The sequence below is a fragment of the Salvia hispanica genome, chromosome 5 (assembly GCF_023119035.1).
Source record: "Salvia hispanica cultivar TCC Black 2014 chromosome 5, UniMelb_Shisp_WGS_1.0, whole genome shotgun sequence".
Lineage (NCBI taxonomy): Eukaryota > Viridiplantae > Streptophyta > Magnoliopsida > Lamiales > Lamiaceae > Salvia > Salvia hispanica.
Window position 1 is genome coordinate 8,348,425 of NC_062969.1, and position 26,802 is coordinate 8,375,226.

General features: G+C 37.7%; 3 protein-coding genes and 1 pseudogene across 4 annotated transcripts; 1 reads left to right on the forward strand and 3 right to left on the reverse strand.

The window, feature by feature from the left end:
* Positions 1-981: 981 nt before the first annotated feature.
* On the reverse strand, positions 982-8,147 carry LOC125190160 (chaperone protein DnaJ). 2 transcript variants are annotated; one of them, XM_048087371.1, is made up of 11 exons: positions 7,674-8,147; positions 7,333-7,401; positions 6,369-6,458; positions 5,717-5,841; positions 5,267-5,462; positions 4,916-5,091; positions 4,055-4,184; positions 2,897-3,057; positions 2,177-2,268; positions 1,803-1,899; positions 982-1,299 (listed from the first exon to the last, which is right to left on the reverse strand). In XM_048087371.1, exons 1-11 carry the CDS (start codon positions 7,977-7,979, stop codon positions 1,266-1,268), a joined length of 1,476 nt encoding a protein of 491 aa, XP_047943328.1. In that variant the 5' UTR covers positions 7,980-8,147; the 3' UTR covers positions 982-1,265. The 2 variants fall into 2 exon arrangements, with proteins under 2 accessions (XP_047943328.1, XP_047943327.1); XM_048087370.1 differs by having other exon boundaries at positions 982-1,357; positions 7,674-8,146.
* Positions 8,148-11,057: 2,910 nt separating this feature from the next.
* On the forward strand, positions 11,058-21,980 carry LOC125187401 (pre-mRNA-processing-splicing factor 8A). Its single transcript, XM_048083989.1, has 25 exons — positions 11,058-11,581; positions 12,216-12,339; positions 12,438-12,530; positions 12,645-13,035; positions 13,289-13,775; positions 13,875-14,665; positions 14,764-15,032; positions 15,145-15,459; positions 15,642-15,946; positions 16,034-16,488; positions 16,597-16,723; positions 16,802-17,043; positions 17,133-17,256; positions 17,345-17,534; positions 17,611-17,718; positions 17,938-18,191; positions 18,418-19,034; positions 19,125-19,231; positions 19,321-19,575; positions 19,659-20,132; positions 20,274-20,435; positions 20,542-20,739; positions 20,823-21,101; positions 21,192-21,434; positions 21,536-21,980. Exons 1-25 carry the CDS (start codon positions 11,262-11,264, stop codon positions 21,725-21,727), a joined length of 7,122 nt encoding a protein of 2,373 aa, XP_047939946.1. The 5' UTR covers positions 11,058-11,261; the 3' UTR covers positions 21,728-21,980.
* A 38-nt stretch (positions 21,981-22,018) lies between these two features.
* LOC125187404 lies at positions 22,019-23,881 on the reverse strand (annotated as a pseudogene).
* Positions 23,882-24,045: 164 nt separating this feature from the next.
* LOC125187403 (protein TOO MANY MOUTHS) lies at positions 24,046-25,652 on the reverse strand. The gene has a single exon (XM_048083990.1). It carries the CDS (start codon positions 25,587-25,589, stop codon positions 24,192-24,194), a length of 1,398 nt encoding a protein of 465 aa, XP_047939947.1. The 5' UTR covers positions 25,590-25,652; the 3' UTR covers positions 24,046-24,191.
* Between the last annotated feature and the right edge of the window lie 1,150 nt (positions 25,653-26,802).

Consider the following 26,802-nt stretch of genomic DNA (forward strand, 5'->3'; position numbering starts at 1 on the left):
GCATGTCAACTCGATGAATCCAACTTTTTTATTTCAGAAATTCTATTAAATATATAGTGAAAAGGTAACAACGCATGTCAACTCGATGAATCCAACTTTTTTATTTCAGAAATTCTATTAAATATATAGTATTAATTAAATCTCAAATTTTAGAATATGTTCTATAAATACACAAATAGGTTTTGTCATCGAATCCCCAAACTCTGAGATTTTATAATGAGTAAAGGTCAAATGTGGTCCTTAACATTATCTTTTTTATTATTTGGTCCCTCACAAATAAACTCGGACCCGATTCGGTCCTCACTTAACATAACCGTCAAAAAATAGACGATGACCGCAATTTTACTATATTAAATTACTAATGGTGATTAATTATACCTAATTATAATTCTTTTCCTATGAGCAAAATTGGAAAAAAGATAGTATCAATTGCAAAATGAAATGAATAATTTGTAATTTAATAGGAATTAAGAATTATAATTAGGTATAATTAATTACCATTAGTAATTTAATATAGTCAAATTGCAATCACCGTCTATTAATTTACGGTTCTGTTAAGTGAGGACTGATTCGGGTTCGGGTTTATTTGTGAAAGACCAAATAATCAAAATGATAATGTTAAGGACCAAATTGATAAAATGATCATATGTTAGGGACCACATTTGGCCTTTACTCTTTTATGATTAATCCCCAAACTTTTGTGTCTAGTTTTTCAATCTTAGATTTTTATCTAGAATGATTTAATATCCAAAACTCTATATGACAAGTATAACAAACATCCGTATCTCAATATCTAGATAAGATATCAGATTCAGCCGTATTTAAATATTATGAGAAGATTTATATTATTGTATTTACTCCATTCATATCTGCCCACAAATCGGAATTCTCATACTACAATGAATAGTAATAGCATTGAACCAAATGCAATTTGAAAGACAAAAACCACAACTATCTTAATGACTAATGAGGTAGTAGAAAGATGGAAGAAAATTCATGTTATTTTGGCAACATTTCTAACTAATGTTTTCCATCACTGATTAACATGATTCACAGCCATACAAAAGAATTAAAGTGAGGTCACTCTGCAGTAAGAATATTAACTCATGCTACAATTTACAGCATAGGGAAAAATTGTGAAAAAAAATCACAATGGATTATAATTCAAATTTCTCAGCTAATCTGAAGAGCATTCAATTGCTGGAAGCGCAAAATGTGCCATGAAATCTGCGTAACGATTGTAGTCCGAGAAACAGCCAGCGTGCCTAAGCTGCAGTGTTCGTCGTGGATGACTGAGACCCGTATGTAGAGTTATAAGTTGTCCTTAAACCACTTTATTGCTCCATTAGCAATAGACCTGCAATCAAAGTATTATCCTCTAAGCGAAGCTGTGCAGACAAATAAAGTGCGATGGCAGTGATAGGAACATTCAAAGTAAGAAAGAGCACGATAATGTTATCAATATAATGCTCAAGAATAATCTCAAACTTCATCTCTAAAGAAATACTATAAGAATTATCATGTCAATTTCAAACTGCATCGGCATGGAGAAGTTGGCGTGCCTTTTGAGAAATATGTAAACTCAGTCTCCATTGCACATACGTAATATAAAATCAACAACTGTAATTTCTATCCATGTAATGGGATCACCAAGAAAAAGATAAATCTCAAACTTTGAGTTGGGAGCTTCCTATTTGCATGAGTTATATGCTTTATGGACATGAGTGATGTAATTAAGTTCGATGATAGCTCAATATTTCCAGCAAAAATTTGTAGGAAAACAACAGGAAAATAGAATGTACCCAGCAAGATCTTTCAACTGCTTCCATACGTCACTTTCATTTTCTGATTCATTTTCCTTTTCCGTGGTTGGACTCGTTTCAACTTCTGTACTTTCATCTGCAATGCAGATACAAGATCAGGCTTCAGTATTAGATGTAAAACTGCAATTTCAGTTCCACTTCCGCATACTCTCGTGTCTGTAACCCTGTTCTAATTTGCAATGCAATACGAAAATAACAAGTCCCCAAATAAGACCCACAACCTCCCAGCATGACAATAATGTAGGGAAACTTGCACACAATAGTCTAGGTGATAAAATTGAAAAAACTAACTAGGTTTAGCCACAAATTTACAAGACTTCAATAGCCATAGCCAGCTGAATGTTGGTGCTCACCAGGTTGTTGAACTTTTGGGCGAGTTCTTGTACGGCTTGCAGGGGCGCTGCCAAGAGCAGCAAGCTCCTCAAGTAGTTCACGTTCTTTTGCACTGAAGACGGATACAAAGTATATTAATTCTAATGAAGTTCATGAAGAAATAATCAATCATTACAAAAAGATAAGATTAGAATTAATTTGACATGCTGATGAGATATGAATCCTGTCTACCACTCAACGAACAAATACTTCTTGATGAATTTCCTTGTTTCAATATGCATGAAAATGGGGACAACTAGATTATTTATTTAATCCTCTTCTTTGTAACATCATACTTATAATAATATTGCTCGGTGCTAACAGCACTACCATGATATCAAATCAAATTGAAAGAGTTGGTTGGATGCAGGAAGGAAAAGGTTACTTCTAACTCTAGCAGTGCAACATCAGAAACTGACACATTATAACTCCAGCAGTGCAACACCAGAAACAGGTGGCAACAGATTAATATTAAAAAGAACATCCATATAGTAGGAACTATTGGACATAAAACGATGATTTATTCAAATTCCAATTTAAGGGATAGACTAAATTGTATAATCATATAGCAATGGTACACAAAAAAGATTAATTAGGTACGTCAAACAAAATGAGACTTTCTGCAACTATTTAACAAGTAGCAAATTTTTAAGCTACAACAGATATATTTGGAATATAAAAGTGAAAGGCCTTTGGCTTACCTGATGCGTTTTGGTATGTTAACTTTAACGGTAAAAAGATGGTCGCCACGTATAGATGGCCTGTTCAATTTAGGAGCACCTTTTCTTGCCAAGACCAGTACATCTCCAGGTTGAGTTCCTGGAGGAATCTGCAGATCTGTCATTCCTTCAACCGTCTTTACCTGTTTCAGATACCAGGCATCATTGTCATGTTGACACAGAGTACATATCATGAATATTTCACAGCAAAACATAACCTAGTCACAAAGAAGAGCTCCATACAATCTGCAGGCAACTCAACAAATAATTTAGAATACAGGTGTTTCCGTAGTTTTTCACAATGCCATGTAACAAAAGTTACATATTTTTTCTTGATAAGGAAATCAAGTTTGTATAGTTTACTTTGTCCTTCCTTTCGTTCTTGTGGTTAAACTGCACATACGAAAACTCAATAAAATCCAGTTTATCTGGCCTTCTATGCCAACATTCCACATATAAGAATTCCCTATGGTTATTTTAGTAAGATTATGAAGATTGCTTACTATTTAAACTTGTTGACATTGAGAGGAATGGCTACTGCAGATATAGGTTATAGACACTGATGGAGCAGATATATAAATGCAGTGTGCAAAGGTAAACTTGTAGAATTATAGTTTTTCATTAACAACTGACAAAAGATGAGCTCATACATGTACTAAAGAATTGGAAATAACCAGACATCAGAGAGGTGAAAGGTTTTAAGAAACGTCATAAGACTTTAAGAATAGTAAAATATTTCCAAAAGCAGTTTAAGATACTACTATTAAGGAAGTTAGAAGGATTCAAAAAGCCACCAACAGATGTCTAAACTCTAAAGCCTACATTAGAAACTTTAGGAAGTAAAATTTTGACAGCACGCAGTACATAAATACTTCATATTTCATGACTTGTAAGAGATACCTAAACACATACTTTGAGTTCTTCAAGTAATACAAACTGATTGCTACAGTTGGTGATTTTAGGCTTTAGGATATGCTAAGTTTCCTTAAAAAAATTAAACATTATAAATGAATTTAGCATTATTCTATCTAGGCTGAGACATTCTTATTAGAACGTATAAATGCAAGTAAGTTGAAAATTGAAATTAATGAGCCTGTGAAAATACATGGAAATATGATCAAGATCCAAGAGTAGGTGTACCTTTGTAACAGTTCCTAATATGGCCTCCAGATAGCTGATTTGAACGGTAGAAAGGAGATTTATGCCATCTCTTTGAATCTCAGGTATCTCTTCGATGTCAAGATACACAAAGAGATCTCCAGGTGCCCCCCTGTAAAGAAGTGAAGCATCAGGAAGTGATAACTCCTAGTGTTTCATGGATTATACTTTACATCAGCTATATACAACAAAGAAGAACATGTATCAAACAAGTTTATAACAACTATGCAACATAAAAATCTCAAATTTATAAGCACCATATTTGCATACCCATACAACTACCTCTCCCCCTTTTTCCCCTGAAAAAGCACTCTGCATTCTGCCCCACAACTATTAAGTGAACAAGTTCAATAATTCTCTCAATCCCCTTTATGGTTAAAATATGTCAAGTTTAGATGATGAGTAGCCACAAATTTACTTTTGAAACAAGAGCTCCAAAGACATTATCACATTGCAGAGCTTCTGAATACTTCTAGTCGTAACTGATATGTGCACTTAAAAATTGGACAATTTAGACATTTATTAAGGCCGCTTGAGAATAGATTTGTTATTAACAGGCTTCAACTTTTAGCCTGCATCTTCGGAAGCAGCAACTAGAGAAATGAACGTCTATGCTGCCAACATACCAAATACATGACTCTATCTCATGGACTGGTTATGATAGAATATCCTGTGATTAATTCTCACAAGAGTATTTCTTATGCAAATGCCTTCAGGGTCACCTGGTTTCCTACAGTTAACCAGTTTAACATGACAGATATTTCGAGTAAAACACTTCATCAGTTGGGTTAACTAGAGAAATCATATTATTGAGAACAATGACAAGAACAGTGTATCGCATACCCTTTTGGTCCTGCATCACCCTCTCCTGCAACTCTAAGAATACTGCCCTTGCTCACTCCAGGAGGGATTTTGACTTTAATATCTTTTCTAATTCGTATACGGCCAGCACCAGAACATTTACGACAGGATTCAGATATCATTTCACCATCCCCACCACAATTTGGGCATATAGAAACCTAAGTTAATCCATATTTCATCATGAAAATGCATTTTTGTTAATTTAATGAGGATGAAGTGGCTAATAAAAATGAAACGTAATCACTACAAATAAATTGAAGCATATAACCTTTAGGCAAGAATTGAACTCACAACCATGGAAATGACCTTTTAACAGACTATATAAACAAGCACCTGGGAAAACATGCCAAAAGGTGTTTGCTCAGTTCTCATGACTTGACCTCTGCCACCACATGTCGAGCAAATTCTCATTTTGGAGCCTACTTTTGCTCCGGTGCCAGCACAAACGTCACATGTTTCAAGATGGGACAGCTCAAACTCTTTCTCAGCTCCAAAGATAGCCGCAGTAAATTCCAATACCATGTCATAACTAAAATCCATTTTCAGTAATAAGTTAGCTTGATGAGGCTAAATTCACTTAACACAAAATGATTGCAGCAGAAGATATCTTGGCCGAAATATCCCCAAATTAGAAGTTAAGTAAGATCCAACCTCACCTGAGTAACTATGCAAACCTTCTTATATTTATAGACAAGAAGGAGAGATTAATTTGGTCATTAATGAAAAATTGAAGATGACAATTGACAGGCATGTCAAAGAACAATATGCTCAAATTTGACTCACCGGAGATCTTCACCTTTGGAAACAGTACTACGACGTGATGTTCCAAATCCACCTCCATCCATTCCAGGGAATCCACCCATACTAGGCCCAAAAAATGCTTCAAATAGATCAAATGGGTTTGTAGCCTATGGGAAAGACATGTACAACAGCACAACATAAGCCATTATATCCCGACATTACAAGTCACTAGCACAAGTCACTAATGATAACTATCACATGCTTAAAAAATCTATATAATTTAGCTAATAAACAGTTGTCTTGAAGATTTTACATGTATAAAGTTATCTTTAGCATACATAACATCAAGCTTTGTATTACAACCTTATAACAGCCCTACATCAGTATTTGAATTTTTTCAAGGGAATGAAAGAAGTTAAGAAAATGACTAATATTAGTCATCAGGAAAATGGGTTGATTTGAGGGGGCGGGGGAAAACCCAAAAATTTCCCAAACAAGTTAGCTGTTAATTTGAAGCACATTTTCCTATGGCATCTTTAGTGCACCCATAAGGTGTGTTTTATCCGTTGTCCATAACTCTTTCTTCTAAATCTTATAATAAACTAACCACGAAATAGCATGCACACGCAAACACAAAGAGCAAAAACGGAAGAAAACAGAGGAGGAGGCAAAGACTACATAAAATTGGAAATACCGTGTAACCACCACCTCCCCCTACAGCACTCTTCACTCCAGCTTCACCATATTGATCGTATAAAGCTCTTTTTTTGTCATCTGATAGTACCTGACAATATTGTACTTCAGGATTCTCAAAATAATAAATGTACACATACAGCATGTGAGAACTATCCAACATACTCTTCAACAACCATGGGAATCTTGATTTTTCAACATCAGCAAATATTTAGGACTTCATTAAATAAATATCAGAAAGACTGCAGTGCTGAGTAATGTAAGTCTCAAGCAGGGCAGCCAAAAAAAGAAGCAGAAGACAGGGATACCCTAATAACTTGATAACAATTTGAGATACAAAGCTGCACAGTGACTAAAGGAGACATTAAATAATAATTCAGTAAAGCAACCAAAGAAGCTAAAAAGGCAATATAGAGACAAAGATGCAGATAGTGTTGCAACGAAAGATGTAATAAGTGCATACCAGTAACAGAGCTTCTACAGGAAAATGCAAGTAAATTTAGAAATACATTTTGAGGCACACAGATACATAATCAGAGAATACTTCAACCGGAAAAGTGACCTCATTTCATTGGAGGTCACTCCCTATATGAACACAGAGACACCCAGCTGTGATCTGATCGCCATACAAACATGATTAAATGGTTGACATTGACCAGATTAAACTTTGATTGCTTGCTTGATCAATGATTGAACAGAAACAAAAGTTATTAACCACATAAAATGGAGGGCCATGTAATGCTGAAAGGTCGTTTCAACAATTCTGACTCAATCACATGAAATGTTGGTTGTGATCACGAATCTCAAAAATCAGAATAATAGGGTTCCGACAACTGTATGCCACTCTAACTGTAACAATCAAAACTCCCAACAACTCGGTATAAGTGACTTCACAGCAAAACGACTACCAATCAGTCAATCATGCTGAATATTCAGCATACATTCTTGTCTCCTCATATGCTTACCTCATATGCCGCACTGATCTCCTTGAATTTATCAGTTGCTCCGGGTTCTTTGTTGACATCGGGATGAAACTAAAAGACCAAACAGAAAATGATCATTATCAATTCCTAAATACTAATGATTAACTTCTAAACAATAACAATTTTACAATTCCTAAACGAACAAGTTATCTAGAATGTAATTCAATAGGTATTATCACGATCAACCTACACAGAACAACAAAGGCCTTCAAACAATCACATAACATCACAAAATCTGCCACACACCAATAATTTAACCCGACACCATTTTGGGAACATTATGCTATATTCACCTATTTTGAGAAAAAACTGTATCGAGGTACCTGTCTAGCTAGCTTCCTATAAGCAGCCTTAATTTCCTTGCTATTAGCAGACTTCGGAACTCCCAGAGTGGAATAATAATCAGCGGCAGCAACCACAACCGCTCTCCCAAACCTTCGAGCAGCCATTCTCTTGTTCGATTGAGCGGCAGATGAGGCAGAAACTTGCAGAAGTGTCCTGTTGCCCCACATTGGGGCCCCACCGGTGAAGAAACAAGACGAAGAGGAAGGTAATAAGCTGTTCTGCCTTTGGGGCGTTGAGCTCAAAGATGAAGGGAAAAACAGCGACGGCGAGGTGGCGGAGGCCATAGTAGTGGAGAATGATTACGGATTCCTGGGCGAAATTTGTGTGAAAATTTAGCACTAACAGAATGTGCTTGATGAAAGTTCAGATAGAGTGTGGGGAATTTTTGGATTTCTTTTCATCGCATTTTTGTATTTTTCAACTTCAGCTCTCCGATGTTAGCTGTTGAGATTTTCCAATTTTGATAAATCATTTTATTTTTATTTTTACTATTTGAAGCCTTTTTATGTGTGGGTGTAGAGATGCGTCGCGTGGAAATAATTGTGGGGTGACACGCCTCTGCGACATTTATATAGCACGTTTTGTAAACTGGATTTTTTTTTCTTTTCATTTGTTTATACAATATTTAGACACTTGAATAATTGAATTGTCATGGGTTAACTGCAAAACATTGTTCCAATTCTGTGTTTTCTTATTTGTTTAATAAGTTTTCACCGAATCTATACGATATATAAAAAAGAAGTTTTCAATATATTTACATAAATGTCATTGGAAATTATTTTTGTTTATATGATAATTATAGTCATTTTTAAATTACAAAGGAAGTTTAAAGAGTAATATCACAGTAAGACGCCCGACTTTTAGTTTTGTGTCATTTGATTTATTAAATTCATTTTGCGTTATTTTTTAGCTAAGCGTATAATTAAGTGGAACTAACCAATAAAATTAAAATAAATTGAATTGATTTTAGATTCGCCACTACCTAAATACTCCTCCACTGCTTAAATAACCACTTTCCACTTTTCCCATTAGCTTGTAATTACCACCCCACTGATATGTCTCACTAATGACCGAACGAACAAAAAAAATATAGTAAAATGAAAATAGGTAGAGCCATTGCGCTCCTCTTTGTGCTTGTGATATCTCCGGCGGTGTACGGGCAGACTACGCACATCGTCGGCGACTCCACCGGTTGGGACAACAGCGTCAACTTGGCAAGGGGCAAAACTTTTACCGTTGGGGACTCCCTTGGTATGTTCATCAATGTTCTATTTTCGACTTAATTAATTTTCAACTAAATTATTAATATACTAAGTCATGTTTAGTATGCATGTTTCACTTTTATTCTGATTTCACTTTTTATACATATATATTTTCTAGATCTTATATGTATGAAACTTGTAGCGTTGCTTGCTTGCATTTGATTAGACCAATTGTATTTTGTACCTTGGTGACCATTTGCAATATGGTGGTTTAGGTAGATACACCGTACCGATCCACCTTACTTATATATTTTCATGTAACATTAGTTGTGCTTCATAGACATCGCCATTTAGACTTTAGATCAATAAAAAAGTTATAATTCAAATTTCACTATTTCATGTATTCAATTTCAACTAAATGAAATTTGGTATCTAATTTAATAATGACCTATCTCAATGAAAAAATAAAGAATTGTTAGCATTCTCATCTAATTCGCCTTTTAGGGTTTGAACTAGTTAGTCCAAGTCACATGAACATTCCATCACAACGCCAGGCATTAGGCACATGTTTGGTAAAAATATTTCCAATAGTAATGAGTGTAATTTTTCAACAACAACAACTACAATAGGTGGATGGAGAGAGACATAGAGATAGATGTCTGGAGCAGCGGCGAATCTATGGGGCGAGAGGGGTCGGTCGCCTGCTTCGTGCGACTAACAAAATTTGGACACTTCATTTAAAAAATTGAAAACGTTTGTATCTTCAAAACCACATCAAAGTAAACAATTTTGTCATAATATGGACGAAACAAATTTTAATAATGTGTGAGGATGAGGATCGTGAGTTAAGGACACCCTACTTTTATATATGCAAAGTACACTAACAAAATTTGAGTGGATATATTGGAAAACCAATTGTGGTAACTTTTTTCATGGACACGATGGAGTATTAATATGGAGTAGTATGTTTTATTACCACACTTGTCTTTTAAAAATAACAACTATTTTTTATATTAATATATTCGTATAAGAAATAATATGATCCTCGTTTATTATTTGACGCTTGACAAGGATTTTGCGAAGAAACAGGGCGTAAAGACTTCTAATTGTGGAGGAATGATGCCACAACGAGTATGAATAAACGGTTGATAAATTGTGAAGTGTAATGATTGAAATCATGAATGGTTGTGAAAAATAGTTTGTTAAGTTGGATAAAAAAATCTCAAAGAATTGAAAACTCAAGAGTAGGGGTGAGAAAAAAATCGAAAACCGAATATTCGAACTAAACCAAACCGAAATTTTGAAATTCGGTTCGTTTTTTCCGGTTTTTCGGTTCGGTACGGTTCGGTTCGGGCGAAAAAAAACCCGGAAAACCTGAAAAACCGAGTTATATTTTAAATATAATATTACATGTATTTATTCTATTAATTTAATATATTATATCATATATATAATATATTCTCTTAATATATTTTATATAATATGTATTACATATATTCTATTAATTTTATATTGTATATATTTATATTCTATAAGTATATATAAAATAAAATAAACTATTTTTTCGGTTTTCGGTTTTTTTGAAATTTTTGGTTTTGTTCGGTTTTTAAAGTTCGATTTTCGGTTTTTCGGGTTCGGTTCGGTTTGAGTTTTGAACTAAATTCAAATTTTCGAGTTTGGTTAGATTTTGACAATAAAACGAACCGAAATACGAGTGCTCACCCATATTGAAGAGTAGAAAAAAACTCATCATAAAATTAATATTCAAAAGACATGTCTTTATAATACAACCACGAGGGCTTTAAATTAGATAAAAGAAAATTCTATCTTATAAAAAAAATTGAAAAGAAATAACTAAAAAGGAAATTAAATCTAAAGAAAATACAAATTCAATAAAAGGAAAAATAAGTAAGTACTACTGTTTTTCTATCTACGAATTTTACTAATTAAAAAATAAACAAATATTAAAATAAAATTACTTAACCTCCAAGCAATGGTAGTAGTAAATCACAATATGAAGATGGTAATAATCTGAAGCCCATCCCATTCACCGCCCGAAATCCCAGGCCCATAACAGAGAGCCCAAATGTTAAAGTCGGTTCGAATAGACCGCCTCCTCTTGCATAGATAGTTATAAACCATAGTATTTCTCTCAGCAGCCAATTTTGGCTCTCTTCGATCCACTTCGAGAGAGAGAGAGAGAGTTGATTTACTGTGAATCCGAATTCCAACCCCTAATTTCTAGGCCTCTATGAATCATCGCAACTTCGTCCAGCAAATCTACTGCTGTGTGGTCGGAGTGTTTTGCTAGGGTTTTAGGGTTTTTTAGTAGAGGATAGAGAGACGTACAACAGCGGGCAGGATATGTGGAACAACAACATGAACAACCCGGCGCCGCCGGGGACGAGCGGAGCGGGAGCTATGCCGCCAATGATGGCGCCCCCTGGCACTAGCGGAGCTCAGCCTATTGCGCCGCCTGGGACTAGCGGAGCTCAGCCAGTTGCGCCCCCGATGCCGTCGTTGCTGCCTTCATACACTGTCGTGCCGACCGAGTCTCAGTTGGACGAGAGAGCGAGGAAGTGGATGCAGCTGAACACGAAGCGGTATAGCGACAAACGGAAATTCGGATTTGTTGAGACGCAGAAGGAGGATATGCCTCCTGAACATGTCAGGAAAATCATTAGGTATGTTACTCTTTTTGATTTTAGTATTTTGTGCTTATTTGGGCTGTGCTTTGTGATTCAAAACTTGTTTTCATGTAGAGAATTATGTAAAATTTTATCGTGTTGTTTTTCTCCATTGCTAGGTTATTACGGGTATTTTGTTTCCCACAAATAAAGTTTTGCTATTTCAGATTTATAGTGTCCCCGGTGGCTGTTGATAATTTATACTGTAATGATCAGCTTCAACATATTAGTTTGGTTCTATTGATAGAACTTAGGTCCGCCTATGGAGTTGCTAAAATATTATCCAAATCACGTAAGTCAGTACGTGGGTATAACATGGTATGACACTAGCTCTGAAATTCCTTTTGATTTTAACTATATTAGAGCTCATAAATTACTACAGTATGTTGCAGTGGAAGTGTTCTATTCAATGGGTTATGGGTATGTTTATGTGATGATGGTGTAATTGTTTATCTGTGTTACTCTTAAGTCTTTTAGAGCATCTGAATGAGTACATAGCATATGCTTCATTGACATGTAGGTAGCATTGCAAAATTCATTTTGACTGTGAAGTCTCTTTGTTCACGGTAGGTCTTTTTTGAAGGCATTACCATTTTTATGTATCGACTCATGTTTTGATATTTTGTGGCAGGGACCATGGTGACATGTCGTCAAAGAAATATCGCCATGATAAGCGTGTCTATTTGGGTGCTCTCAAGTTTGTGCCACATGCTGTGTACAAACTTCTCGAAAATATGCCTATGCCTTGGGAACAGGTAATTGTGCTAGATAACTCGTGACAACTGGATTTTTGGTGAGGTTCCTTTTGGTGTTTTATGCTTGTATTAACCATATTTGCCTTTTGCGACTTCAGGTCCGTGAAGTGAAGGTTCTGTACCACATTACTGGGGCTATTACCTTTGTAAATGAAATTCCTTGGGTTGTTGAACCAATTTATTTGGCACAGGTATGTTTCTTTGTTTTGAACATTTCGTGTGTTTTGTAGTTATATGTGCATTTTATCTCATCTAAATAGCCTTTTCTTGCCACTACCGTTGCTGAATATTAAAACTCCTTGCAGTGGGGTACCATGTGGATCATGATGCGAAGAGAGAAGAGAGATCGTCGACATTTCAAGAGGATGCGTTTCCCACCTTTTGATGATGAAGAGCCTCCATTAGACTATGCTGACAATCTCCTTGATGTGGATCCCTTAGAACCAATTCAGTTGGAATTGGATGAGGAAGAAGATTCCGCTGTGCATACCTGGTTCTATGACCATAAGCCTCTTGTGAAGACAAAGCTTATAAATGGGCCTAGCTACCGAAAATGGCATCTTTCGCTTCCAATCATGGCGACACTTCACCGGCTTGCTGGCCAGTTGCTATCTGATTTGATTGATCGAAATTACTTCTACCTTTTTGACATGGAGTCATTCTTCACTGCCAAGGCTCTCAACATGTGTATACCTGGTATGTCTGTATGCTATATCTAATTCTCTTCTCTAGTGACTCTTGTTCTAATTATATCTTTACAAATGTTGTTGTGCTTGTTTGTAGAAGTGATTCAGGTGACCAGTTCTTGCAGATGATGGCACTTGTTATGTTCCTTCTTTGAGATAGTAGTTTCTACTTTTCGGTTTGATTATTGTGATTAAGATTGATAAGTGACTATAGAAGTAATCTGTACCACCTTTCTCTGATTATTCCGGTATTAATTTTGCAGGTGGTCCTAAGTTTGAGCCTTTGTATCGGGACATGGAGAAAGGCGACGAGGACTGGAATGAGTTTAATGATATCAATAAGCTTATCATTCGCTCACCTCTCAGGACAGAATACAGGATTGCTTTTCCCCATCTTTACAACAATAGGCCGAGGAAAGTAAAGCTTAGTATATATCACACTCCAATGATTATGTTCATAAAAACAGAGGATCCTGATTTACCTGCTTTCTACTATGATCCTCTAATCCATCCCATAACAAGTACAAGTAAAGATAGGAGAGATAAGAAGGTATATGATGAAGAAGAAGACGATGATTTTGCTTTGCCTGAGGGTGTAGAACCGTTATTAGGTGGCACTCCTATATATACGGACACAACTGCTGCTGGTATTTCTCTTCTGTTTGCCCCACGCCCTTTTAACATGCGATCTGGACGGATGAGGCGTGCCGAAGATATACCTCTTGTATCTGAGTGGTTCAAGGAACACTGGTGAGATATGCTCTTAACTTCTCTTAGTTTCACACACAGAGTTAGCTCTGGAGAATGTGCTTATGTATCTGACGTTTTCTTTCCCTTTTCTATTTGCAGCCCCCCGTCTTACCCTGTCAAAGTTCGCGTTAGCTATCAGAAATTGTTGAAATGTTTTGTGTTGAATGAGCTGCATCACCGCCCACCTAAGGCTCAGAAGAAGAAGCACCTGTTCAGGTCCCTCCAAGCTACAAAGTTTTTCCAGACTACTGAACTTGATTGGGCTGAAGCTGGTCTGCAAGTGTGCAAGCAAGGGTACAACATGCTGAACCTACTGATTCATAGGAAAAACTTGAACTACCTTCATCTGGACTACAACTTCAACTTGAAGCCTGTAAAGACTCTAACCACTAAGGAACGCAAAAAGTCACGTTTTGGTAATGCCTTCCATCTTTGCCGTGAAATCCTAAGATTGACTAAGCTTGTAGTTGACGCAAATATCCAGTTCCGGCTGGGAAATGTTGATGCGTTTCAGTTGGCTGATGGCCTACAATACATTTTTTCACATGTTGGACAATTGACTGGTATGTACCGTTACAAATATCGGCTCATGCGCCAGATTCGGATGTGTAAAGACTTAAAGCATCTGATCTATTACCGATTTAATACTGGGCCGGTTGGGAAAGGTCCTGGTTGTGGCTTTTGGGCACCTATGTGGAGAGTGTGGTTGTTTTTCCTCCGTGGTATAGTTCCTCTCCTGGAAAGGTGGCTTGGAAATTTACTTGCTAGGCAATTTGAAGGAAGGCATTCCAAGGGAGTGGCGAAAACTGTGACTAAACAGCGTGTTGAGAGCCACTTTGATCTAGAGCTTCGTGCTGCTGTCATGCACGATGTCCTCGATGCAATGCCAGGTAAAAGCTTCTGATATATGTTTATGTTCACCTCTCTTCCCTTAACTATTATGTGATATTTATTTTTGAAATAAAAATGCTCATTGTTTTTCTTGCAGAGGGTATTAAGCAAAATAAAGCTAGGACTATTTTGCAGCATCTGAGTGAGGCTTGGCGTTGCTGGAAAGCAAATATTCCGTGGAAGGTACCTGGTTTGCCAGTTCCAATCGAGAACATGATATTGCGTTATGTCAAATCGAAAGCTGATTGGTGGACCAATGTTGCTCATTATAATCGAGAACGTATTAGAAGGGGAGCCACAGTTGACAAGACTGTTTGCCGAAAGAATCTTGGTAGATTAACTCGTCTTTGGTTAAAAGCTGAACAGGTTTGTAACTTTGTATCACCCACACCATCATGAAGTCTCCTGGAGTTGGATATTCAAGTTCTGATTTATCTCCATAGCTTTTTTTAATATTCTCTTTCCACACACTTTGCAGGAACGACAACACAACTACTTGAAAGATGGTCCATATGTCACTCCTGAAGAAGCAGTTGCAATATACACTACAACTGTGCATTGGCTGGAATCTAGAAAATTCTCTCCGATTCCTTTCCCTCCTCTGTCTTACAAGCATGATACTAAACTCCTCATCCTTGCTCTGGAGCGATTGAAGGAGTCGTATAGTGTTGCTGTAAGGTTGAACCAGCTACAAAGAGAAGAACTGGGCTTGATTGAGCAGGCATATGACAACCCTCACGAGGCTTTGTCGCGTATCAAACGTCATTTGCTTACTCAACGTGCCTTCAAAGAAGTAAGTTCTCGATTAAGCTTCCTATTTGATTGAGTTCATAGAATGTTCTTAAATGTTCAGTTCTTTTAGCCTCACATGCCTGTCAAAGTTCTATTTAAATGGTTGAAACTATTTTATATTTAACTTCAATTTGCGTTTCTTTTCTTTGAAAATTCTAAGCTAGAAAATGAAATGTCTTGCAGGTTGGCATTGAGTTCATGGATCTATACAGCTATCTAATTCCTGTTTATGAGATTGAACCTCTTGAAAAGATCACTGATGCATATCTGGACCAGTATCTGTGGTATGAGGGTGACAAACGTCATCTTTTCCCTAATTGGATTAAGCCTGCAGATTCAGAACCACCACCTCTGTTGGTTTACAAGTGGTGTCAAGGCATAAACAACCTACAAGGCGTATGGGACACTAGTGACGGGCAGTGTGTTGTGATGCTTCAAACTAAATTTGAGAAGTTTTTTGAAAAGATCGATTTAACCATGCTCAACAGGTATTGTAGTAAATTTGATTTATCTTTGCTTTTGACAACTATATAATTGGTATGTCTGAGAAGCTTACTTTTATCTTACATCCGCAGGCTTCTGCGTTTGGTTCTGGACCATAATATTGCTGATTATGTCACTGCGAAGAACAATGTTGTTTTATCATACAAGGACATGAGCCATACGAATTCTTATGGTCTCATCCGTGGTCTTCAGTTTGCTTCGTTTGTTGTGCAGTACTATGGACTTGTTCTGGATCTACTGCTTCTTGGTCTGACACGAGCCAGTGAGATAGCTGGTCCACCCCAGATGCCTAATGAGTTCATTACTTTCCACGACGCTAGAGTGGAAATTCGGCATCCGATCAGACTGTACTCTAGGTACATTGACAAGGTACATATACTGTTCCGGTTCACTCACGAGGAGGCTCGGGATCTTATCCAGCGTTATCTTACTGAGCATCCTGATCCCAACAATGAAAATATGGTTGGGTATAATAATAAGAAGTGCTGGCCAAGAGATGCTAGAATGAGACTCATGAAGCATGATGGTATGGGTCTTCTTTATTTTACCATGATTCATATATCTAATATCATTAAAATGTTGACGTTCTCGACCTATATATGACTGCTAATATGTCTCTACAACATTCTTTCAGTTAATCTTGGTAGGAGTGTTTTCTGGGACATGAAGAATCGACTTCCAAGAAGTATCACCACACTTGAATGGGAGAACAGCTTTGTCTCTGTCTACAGCAAGGACAATCCAAACCTGCTGTTCAGCATGTATGTGTGCTCTCTATTCATCCCTCGTTCAATAGTTGAGGAATGTTTAAAATGACCATTTACTTTTTGGTATTGCAGGAGTGGTTTTGAAGTTCGTATACTGCCCAAGATAAGAATGACTCAAGAGGCTTTCAGTAATACAAGAGATGGTGTTTGGAATCTGCAAAATGAGCAAACAAAAGAAAGAACTGCAGTTGCTTTCTTAAGGGTTGATGATGAACATATGAAGGTGTTCGAGAACCGAGTTAGGCAGATTCTCATGTCTTCAGGTTCAACAACATTCACAAAGATTGTCAACAAGTGGAATACTGCCTTAATAGGTATTATTTAGATATATCTTTCTATGCCATTGTGGCAGACTACCAGCTGCTACTTCTTGTTGCTGAAACCTTCTATCTTATTTGTGCAGGTCTCATGACATATTTTCGTGAAGCTACTGTACACACGCAAGAGTTGTTGGATCTTCTTGTTAAGTGCGAAAACAAGATACAGACGCGTATTAAGATTGGGCTGAATTCCAAAATGCCTAGCAGGTTATTTACATTTTGAATCCTGTATATGCAGTCTCTTTTAGTTCTGTTTTTTTCCTTACTGAAATTATGAAACGTTGTATGCTGTCAGGTTCCCTCCTGTCATCTTTTACACTCCAAAGGAAATTGGAGGACTTGGAATGCTGTCAATGGGTCACATCTTGATCCCTCAGAGTGATCTCCGGTATAGCAAACAAACAGATACTGGTGTCAGTCATTTTAGGAGTGGAATGAGTCATGATGAGGACCAGTTGATTCCCAATCTGTATCGGTACATACAGGTATGTTGAGTTCATGTGTTTTTGTTTTCCTTACCACATCACAGTTTTCTAATTTCTCTTTTTGCCTCTGTGACAGCCTTGGGAAAGCGAGTTCATTGATTCCCAACGTGTTTGGGCTGAGTATGCATTGAAAAGGCAGGAAGCTCAGGCACAGAATAGGCGATTAACCCTGGAAGATCTGGAAGTAAGTTTATTTAGTTTACTTTGAGTTGTGCATCTTTTCTTCCAATTTCAGTCTGCATTGGTTCCCAGTTGGTTTTAGGGGTATGCTGAGGAGGGTGGTTTATAACCTTGAATCCTGTTTGTATTGAGTATGATGAACTGTTAACTCTTTGGTTTTAAGTTAATACCTGAACTTTTTTTCAAGTGATTGTCTAACTTGTATATTATTTTCAATTTTTAGGATTCATGGGATCGTGGGATACCCCGTATCAATACTCTTTTCCAGAAGGACAGGCACACACTTGCATATGACAAAGGGTGGCGAGTTCGGACAGATTTCAAGCAGTACCAGGTCCTGAAGCAAAATCCATTTTGGTGGACGCACCAAAGGCATGACGGGAAATTATGGAATTTGAATAACTACCGTACAGATGTTATCCAAGCTCTGGGAGGAGTAGAAGGAATTCTTGAACATACATTGTTTAAGGGAACCTAGTAAGTCCCTCTATCTGTCCACAATAATCTTAACCTTCATTTTTTTATAATAATAACATGAGCTACCATTGTCATACCTCATGAGCCTAACTGGCAACTAGCCAAAGTTTCCATCTTGACCTATCTACGTTTAATATTATTAGGTACATAGTTGATGCCTGCATTAGTTTTCTTTTTAAGTTCATATGATGCTAATCTGTCTCATTTTTATTGTGTGATTATTCAGTTTCCCAACATGGGAGGGTCTTTTTTGGGAGAAGGCTTCCGGATTTGAGGAGTCTATGAAGTATAAGAAGTTGACTAATGCACAAAGATCCGGTCTAAACCAAATTCCTAACAGAAGATTTACTCTGTGGTGGTCGCCGACTATTAACAGAGCAAATGTATATGTTGGTTTCCAAGTCCAGCTGGATCTCACTGGGATCTTTATGCACGGGAAGATACCAACTCTTAAGATATCCCTGATCCAGATATTCCGTGCGCATCTGTGGCAGAAGATACATGAGAGTGTAGTGATGGATCTTTGTCAAGTTTTGGATCAGGAGTTGGATGCACTGGAAATTGAGACTGTTCAGAAAGAGACAATTCACCCTCGAAAGAGTTACAAAATGAACAGCTCATGCGCTGATATCCTGTTGTTTGCTGCCCATAGATGGCCCATGTCAAAACCAAGTCTTGTGCAAGAGTCTAAGGATGTTTTTGATCAAAAGGCCAGCAATAAATACTGGATTGATGTGCAGCTTCGCTGGGGTGATTATGATTCCCACGATATTGAGCGGTACACTAGAGCAAAGTTTATGGATTACACAACAGACAACATGTCAATCTATCCATCACCAACTGGTGTGTTAATTTTTAGTTGGTTTTACATGTTTAACTGTTAAAGTTAATCTTTTCTTTCATATTGAATGACATGGATGAAACTGTCTGCAGGTGTTATGATTGGACTCGATCTAGCTTATAATCTGCACTCTGCTTTTGGAAATTGGTTCCCTGGTTCGAAGCCACTGATTGCACAGGCTATGAACAAGATCATGAAGGTATTTTTTTTAATTGCTGTTGTATAAACTGGAGTTGAATTTGATTTTTTTTGTCTAACAAATATTAATCAATCAACTTTTGCTTGCAGTCGAACCCTGCCTTATATGTTCTTAGAGAACGCATTAGAAAAGGACTGCAGCTGTACTCTTCAGAACCTACAGAGCCCTATCTGTCATCCCAGAACTATGGGGAGATCTTCAGCAATCAGATAATCTGGTTTGTAGATGACACAAATGTGTATCGTGTCACTATTCACAAGACATTTGAGGGAAATCTCACAACAAAACCCATTAATGGTGCGATTTTCATTTTCAACCCAAGGACTGGCCAGCTGTTTTTGAAGGTTTTTTCATATCCCCTTGTTATGCTGTTTTCTGTATTTCCGAGGGTTATGCATGTATTTATTCCTGCTTTTCTGGGCCACAGGTTATTCACACAAGTGTGTGGGCTGGACAAAAGCGTCTCGGTCAGCTTGCCAAGTGGAAAACTGCCGAAGAAGTTGCTGCCCTGGTCCGATCATTACCTGTTGAAGAGCAGCCGAAACAAGTTATTGTGACCCGCAAAGGAATGTTGGATCCCCTTGAAGTGCATTTACTCGATTTCCCAAATATTGTGATTAAAGGAAGTGAGCTACAATTGCCATTCCAGGCATGCTTGAAGATCGAGAAATTTGGTGATCTGATACTGAAGGCCACCGAACCTCAGATGGTATTGTTCAACATATATGATGATTGGTTGAAGACGGTCTCCTCCTACACAGCTTTCTCGAGGCTGATATTGATTCTACGAGCTCTTCATGTAAACAATGAGAAGGCAAAAATGTTGCTCAAGCCTGATAAGACAATTGTCACGGAGCCTCATCATATATGGCCGAGTTTAACAAATGAACAGTGGGTGAAGGTGAGATTGTTGAAATTTGTTTTTCAGAATTGAATTTTCTAGTTTTTGTTGGTTGAGGGAATGCTGCACTTGAAATCTTTTCTGAACATGCATTTGATTGGTATTACTGTCTAATCTATTTTCTTTTGTTGAAATGTGTAGGTTGAAATAGCTCTCAGAGATCTGATACTTTCTGACTATGCGACAAAGAATAATGTGAACACTTCTGCATTGACCAATTCCGAGATTCGTGATATTATTCTTGGAGCTGAGATCACTCCACCTTCACAACAACGTCAACAAATTGCTGAGATCGAGAAACAGGTGATTGTTCTACTCTTTGTTGCAACTGATTGTGGCATCTCATTCTTTATATGTTTACCTGGTTGCTTATTGTGCGACTTATTGTGCGACTTTTGTGGTCCTTCAGGCAAAGGATTCTAGTCAGCTCACAGCAGTCACCACAAGAACCACAAATGTGCATGGTGATGAATTAATCGTGACTACTACCAGTCCTTATGAACAAGCAGCATTTGGGTCTAAAACTGACTGGCGTGTCAGAGCTATTTCTGCTACCAATCTCCATCTTCGTGTCAATCATATATATGTAAACTCAGAGGACATTAAGGTACTGGTACCTTCTGCTGAATGAAATCCGTCTGCTCATATAAAGCTATTACTCTAACAACATTTTTGGTTAACTTTATGCAGGAAACTGGATATACATACATTATGCCCAAGAATATCTTGAAGAAGTTCATTTGCATTGCAGATCTGCGCACCCAGGTTGCAGGTTACCTTTATGGTGTTAGTCCTCCAGACAATCCCCAAGTCAAGGAAATCCGGTGCATTGCCATGGCGCCACAGTGGGGTACCCACCAGCAAGTTCATCTACCATCAGCTCTACCTGAACATGATTTCTTGAATGACTTGGAGCCTCTAGGATGGATGCACACTCAGCCAAACGAGCAGCCTCAACTGTCACCACAGGTTTTACTTGCTTCATCTTTGCATTGGTTTCTGATAGTACTGTTATACTTCCATCGTCTTTGTTCTAATATTTACAACCTCTCAATGTAGGATCTTGCTGCTCATGCTCGGATCTTGTCAAACAACAAACAATGGGATGGAGAGAAATGTATAATATTGACATGTAGTTTCACCCCTGGTTCATGCTCTCTAACAGCATACAAGTTGACCCCAACTGGATATGAATGGGGTAAGAGCAACACAGATGCTGCAAGCAACCCCCATGGTTACCTCCCTACGTACTACGAGAAGGTTCAGATGCTCTTGAGTGATCGTTTCCTGGGATTCTATATGGTAATATTACTATTCATTTTGATTCTTAAATTATTACAGGTGATTTAGTATCCTCCCTCGTAGTCCCTATCCTTATGTATCCGAATTTGACCTTTCTACAGATCCCCGATAATGGACCATGGAACTACAATTTTATGGGGGTGAAGCACACAGTGAGCATGAAATATGGAGTTAAACTCGGCACACCCAGGGAGTTCTATCACGAGGATCATCGGCCAACACATTTCCTCGAGTTCTCCAACTTGGAGGAAGGTGACATTGCCGAAGGTGACAGGGAGGACACCTTCACTTGATTGTTCTGGTAGCTGTGGAAGTTCTATCAGAAATTGCATCTTCTTACCTAATATTGTAATATGAATTCTACGAGCTGTGCATCTTCAGATAATCTACTGAGAAAATGTCTGTTTAGAAACTAACGTACGACTTTGTTGACAAGATGTTACATGGAAACTGAATTCCAATTTTCTTGTAACGAGTCCTTTTGTTATTTCTGTTTACAAACCAAATCGTAATTGAGAGCTATAACATAGTTTTTGAAGTTTGGCAGTTGGTTTCAGTTTCTGTTAATATTCGCAATAAGCAGGTGCCGTCTTTGTGTGTTTTTTTTTTTCGATCGGAACTCTAATATTTAAACCTCTCTCCCTTCTCCGGCTAGGCGAGTTTCTCCTTGTCTCCTTCCAGTAGCTTGATCACTTCAAGCATCGTCGGCCTCTTCTCTGGTCGAATATCTGCACACATAAGTCCAACCAAGACAACTCGTTCAGCTTTGGGTCCGCCAGTTGACTCAGCTTCCTCTCTTGAGCCAGTAGCAATGCCCATTCTGTAATGTCACATTTCATCGTTGAGTTGAACTTCTCTACTGGCTTCTTCCCACTAGCGAGCTCGAGCAGTAGAATGCCGAAGCTATAGATGTCGCACTTCTCCGATGCCTTCCCCAGACCCACTGTGCCTTTCACTTTGGTGTTCACATATGTCCCCCATCGGGGATGAACTTTGCAAACCTGAAATCTGCAACCACAGCTCTGAAGTCACGGTCTAGCAGCACGTTGCTAGCTTTGATATCTCTGTGGATAATGTGCTGGATTGCAGTGTGGTGCAGATAACTGTGATAGAGCAAGTATTAGTTCGACTCTGGGAGAGGAAGAAGAAGGCAGAAAAGTAGAATTGTGTGAGAGAGTCTTACGCGAGGCCCTCAGCGGTGCCAAGAGCGATGTTCATTCGCCTGGCCCAGTTGAGCTGGCATTCTGCAGATTGGTGTCCGTGGAGATGAGAAAACAGTCTCAGAATGGGCATGTAATCATAGACGATCAGATGCTCCTGCCCTTCCACACAGTACCCGTGCATACTGAGCAGATTCTTGTGGCACACACGAGCCACTATCTCGACTTCGACTGAGAATTCCATATCCTGTTTGCTGTTCCATGACTTGAACCTTTTTACCGCTATCTGCAAATGCAAGAAAAATGTGAGAGCTTGCATCAGATTAGTACTATCTTCAAGAACTACAGCCACAATTCATTATGAACTACTAATGTTTAGCAAAATCAAAGGAAAGATAATATGAATTAATGATTAATCAACCTAATTTATCACTCTATAAGAAAGGAATGGATGTAACTATGAAATGAATTAATCTAGTCAACAAAATGTAGTCTCTAAGTTATTCTCTTTCCTCTGTTTCAGTATTTGTATTTCCGCATTTAAACTCAACTTTACTACACTAACATGGGCTATATGTTGGATTTTGCTTCACCAACATGACTACAACCAATGCTTCCTTATGGCAAACAAACACGACTCACATCGATGGTTGCTCGACGTCTCAGTTACCGCAGCAGTGGAATAATCTAGAAGCAGAGGTAAGTAAAGCACAGCAGCATGAATGAAATTGAATGAGAAAACACACAATGATCTTACTTGAGAGCCATCCCAGAGCTGACCCCAATACACACTTCCAAATTCTTCTTCTCCAAGCTTGTTATCATGGTTAAAATTATTCGTAGCCAATTGCAATTCCTTCAGAGAAAAAATCCTCCATTTTTTGGGGTCCTTTTTCCCTTACCTTTTTCTGTTCAAATTCCAGTTTCAACTTAACTTCAAAACACATAATAGTTGAATAGCTGATAAAATCAAACAGTAGCTGAAAACCTCAACAGAGAAATAACAAATCCACATCTTAGAACAGCCCTATAAAGGAAGTAATAGTGAAAACAGAGTACAAAACTCAACATAAATGAGCAATCAAGAAACAGAACAAAAAGAAATCACATACCGATTTGATGCCTTGACACAACACAACATTGAGCCAAAATCAGTAATTTCAACACACCCCACCTCTCAAAATTCAAACTTTGAGCAAAAAAGTTCCACTGCAGTTAAAGCTACCAATTCCAAAATTGCCAAGAGTTGTTTATGAAAGAGGTCCTCATTAGTTGTACATTTCCCATTCTTCAATTTTTCTTTAAAAATATTTGGTTGATTCTGATTGAGTCAAAGCTACGGAGTTGAATATGTTAAAACGGAAAGAAACGCCAATGGTGATTTGGATATTTAACAAACACAGTTGAAAATTTGTAATCAAGCGTTTTCTTAAGGAGACGAGTCAAGGATCAATACCAAAAAAAAAAATACACTCATGCAAAAAGATTTTTTATATTGGCAACTAACTTATGATACTATTCTTACAATATACACAACTCACTTTACACAATAGTGAACTAACAACAATACAAAAGAGACATCTATCTATATATTTCCTCACAATAAACAAGAAACAAAAATGAAAAATATGATCATCACTCCAACAAAAGCATTATTTTTGTGTGGTGAAGCACTTGAATTCGTGGTGGAATTGAACATGTTCCCATAATCAAGTGTAGAGATATGTTGAACTGATGACGCTGGTACATTTTTAGGCACGTCACAAAGTCCAATTCCTGCACTAGCCAAACTGTCCAAATCATCTCCAAGCCCACTTTTCTCATCATAGCAAAGCCCCAAATTATTGTGAATCCTCAATTTTCTCCCCATTCTCCAAACCCTCTCTCTCTTGAAAGGAATTGGCCCTACCAATTTGTTATTGTCTAGCCTTAGCTCACTAAGACTATTCAATTTGGCAAATGTTGATGGTATGGTTCCATTGAGTTGGTTCCCATCAAGATGGAGCACTCTTAGCATAGCTAACTCTCCTAGTGATTCCGGGATTGGACCTTTCAAGTCTGTGTTTGATAATCCTAAGATGATCAAGTTGTTCAAACCTGAAAACATGTCCTTTGGAATTGTGGTGGATATGGAGGGGTTGCCATTGAGGATGAGAGCTTGAAGAGATCTTTGGTTTTGAAGTGTGTTAGGGAGAGGTCCGGTTAGGGTATTGTAACTCAAGTCGAGGAGAACTAGGTTTTCGAGGTTTTCTAGGTTTGGGATGGGACCGGAGATTCGATTTCGACTTAAATCTATTTTTAGGAGGGAATTACTACTTAGGAGGGAGTTTGGGAGGGAGCCTTTGAAATGATTTTGGTTGAGGTCTAGGATGCTTAATGATGGGAATGTGATGTTAGGAAATGAGCCAGATAATTTATTGCAACTCAAGTCTAATGACCTTAAATCATGGATATGACCTAATGAATGTGGGATTGAACCATTTAAATTGTTTTTGTGAAGATCTAAAACGGTCAAATAGGTCAAGTTGCCTAATTCAGGTGGAATTGGGCCAATGTGGTTGTTTTCCCTTAGTACTAAAGTTTGCAAAGAGGAGCCCAATTGGCCTAGAAAAGATGGTATGGGTTGAGGGTTGTTGGTGAAACATCGGTAGAAGAAAAGGGTTCTTAGGTGAGGGAGTTTAGTGATGGATGGTGAGATGGTGGAGCGGGTCGGGTCGCACGTCGGGAATGCGGTATCGTCCGATAGTGACCCGAAAGAAAGAGACACGACGTGGAACACGTTGTCTTTGTCGGGCACGCACTCGATCCCGTGCCACCGACCGCGGCACACGTTCGGGATCTCCGTGGCCCAGTCGTTGCCGGTTGCTCTCATTATGTCGTAGACCGCTTCTTGCTCTTCGGGATCCGTTTGAGCGCCGGTGTTGGACCCGGGTAGCCCGGTTTGTGGCCCGTCTACGAGGGCACCCGAATCCGGCATGATAACGGTGAAGGGCATGCCTAAGTGAACGTTCACTAGTAACAATACATGGAATAGTATTGTTGCTTGAGGTGTTGAGAATTTCATTTTAATTATTGTGTTAGATAAAAGGGATGTTTGAAGGGTATAGTATATATAGGTAAGGGAGTTTAATGATATATGCTTAGGGTTGGTGAGTGTGGGGCAAATATATTGAAGTAAGCTAGTAATGAAATCACGGGGAAGGAGAGGAGATGGAATTAATGATAGTTTGGGGCATTAAATTCAATCACGCAATTCATCCTTTGAGGGTTCTGTTGTTGAAGCTCTAGTCCTAATCATTTCCTCATAGTATTTACTGTTACTTTTCTTTTTGAAAACAACTTGCTATATAGCTAGAAGAGAAGATAAAAACCCACCCACTGAACCATATTTAATTATTTATTCAAAATTTCAAACATATTGAAGATTTGGAGTGGATGATTTTTAGATTTCTAATTGGGACATTATAAAAAAGCTGTAACAATAAATATAATAATTAAATAAGTTTTCTGTTTCATATTTTTGAATATTTTTATAATTTCTGTATTCAGTTTGATTTAATTTTTCAATTAATTCGACTCGGTTTTAATTAAAAAGAAAATTAGTTTATGAAATACATTCTTTGTTCCCTAACAATATGTTTTCATGCGAAACTGCTAAACCTGAGAATAATAAAAAAATAATTGAAATAGTGTTAATGGAAAAATAAAATCCAAATAATTAGTAGTCTAAAGCGTGTAAAAATTTAAACAAAAATGGATTAATTTTAGCCAACAAATCTATACATGTTTTGGGGATATTTACGCAAATGCCATTTTAGCTGAAAAATTACAATTTGTTGTGACGATACATTCTATCCATGATTTCATATTAATTGAAAAACATAAATTCTCATCATTGTTGTGAACAATACTCATCCCAAACCACTTTATATACAACTCTTAATATTCCTCATCCCAAACGTTTACAAACAATGCATGATTTGTATATTAATGACAAAAATCCAAACGTTCAAGCAAAATCTCTATAAATATCTTCCCAAAACAGCTTCATTCGTCAAAATTCCAATATTCATCGACGACCCATGCGGTGGTGTCATTTCAATGCGTGGAAAAGTCGAGCACACGGAAAGCCGTGGTGAATGCAGGAGATGATGATCTCAATTTCACGTTTGAAGTTGGTCAAGATAATAGGGATAAAGCGTCCCTCT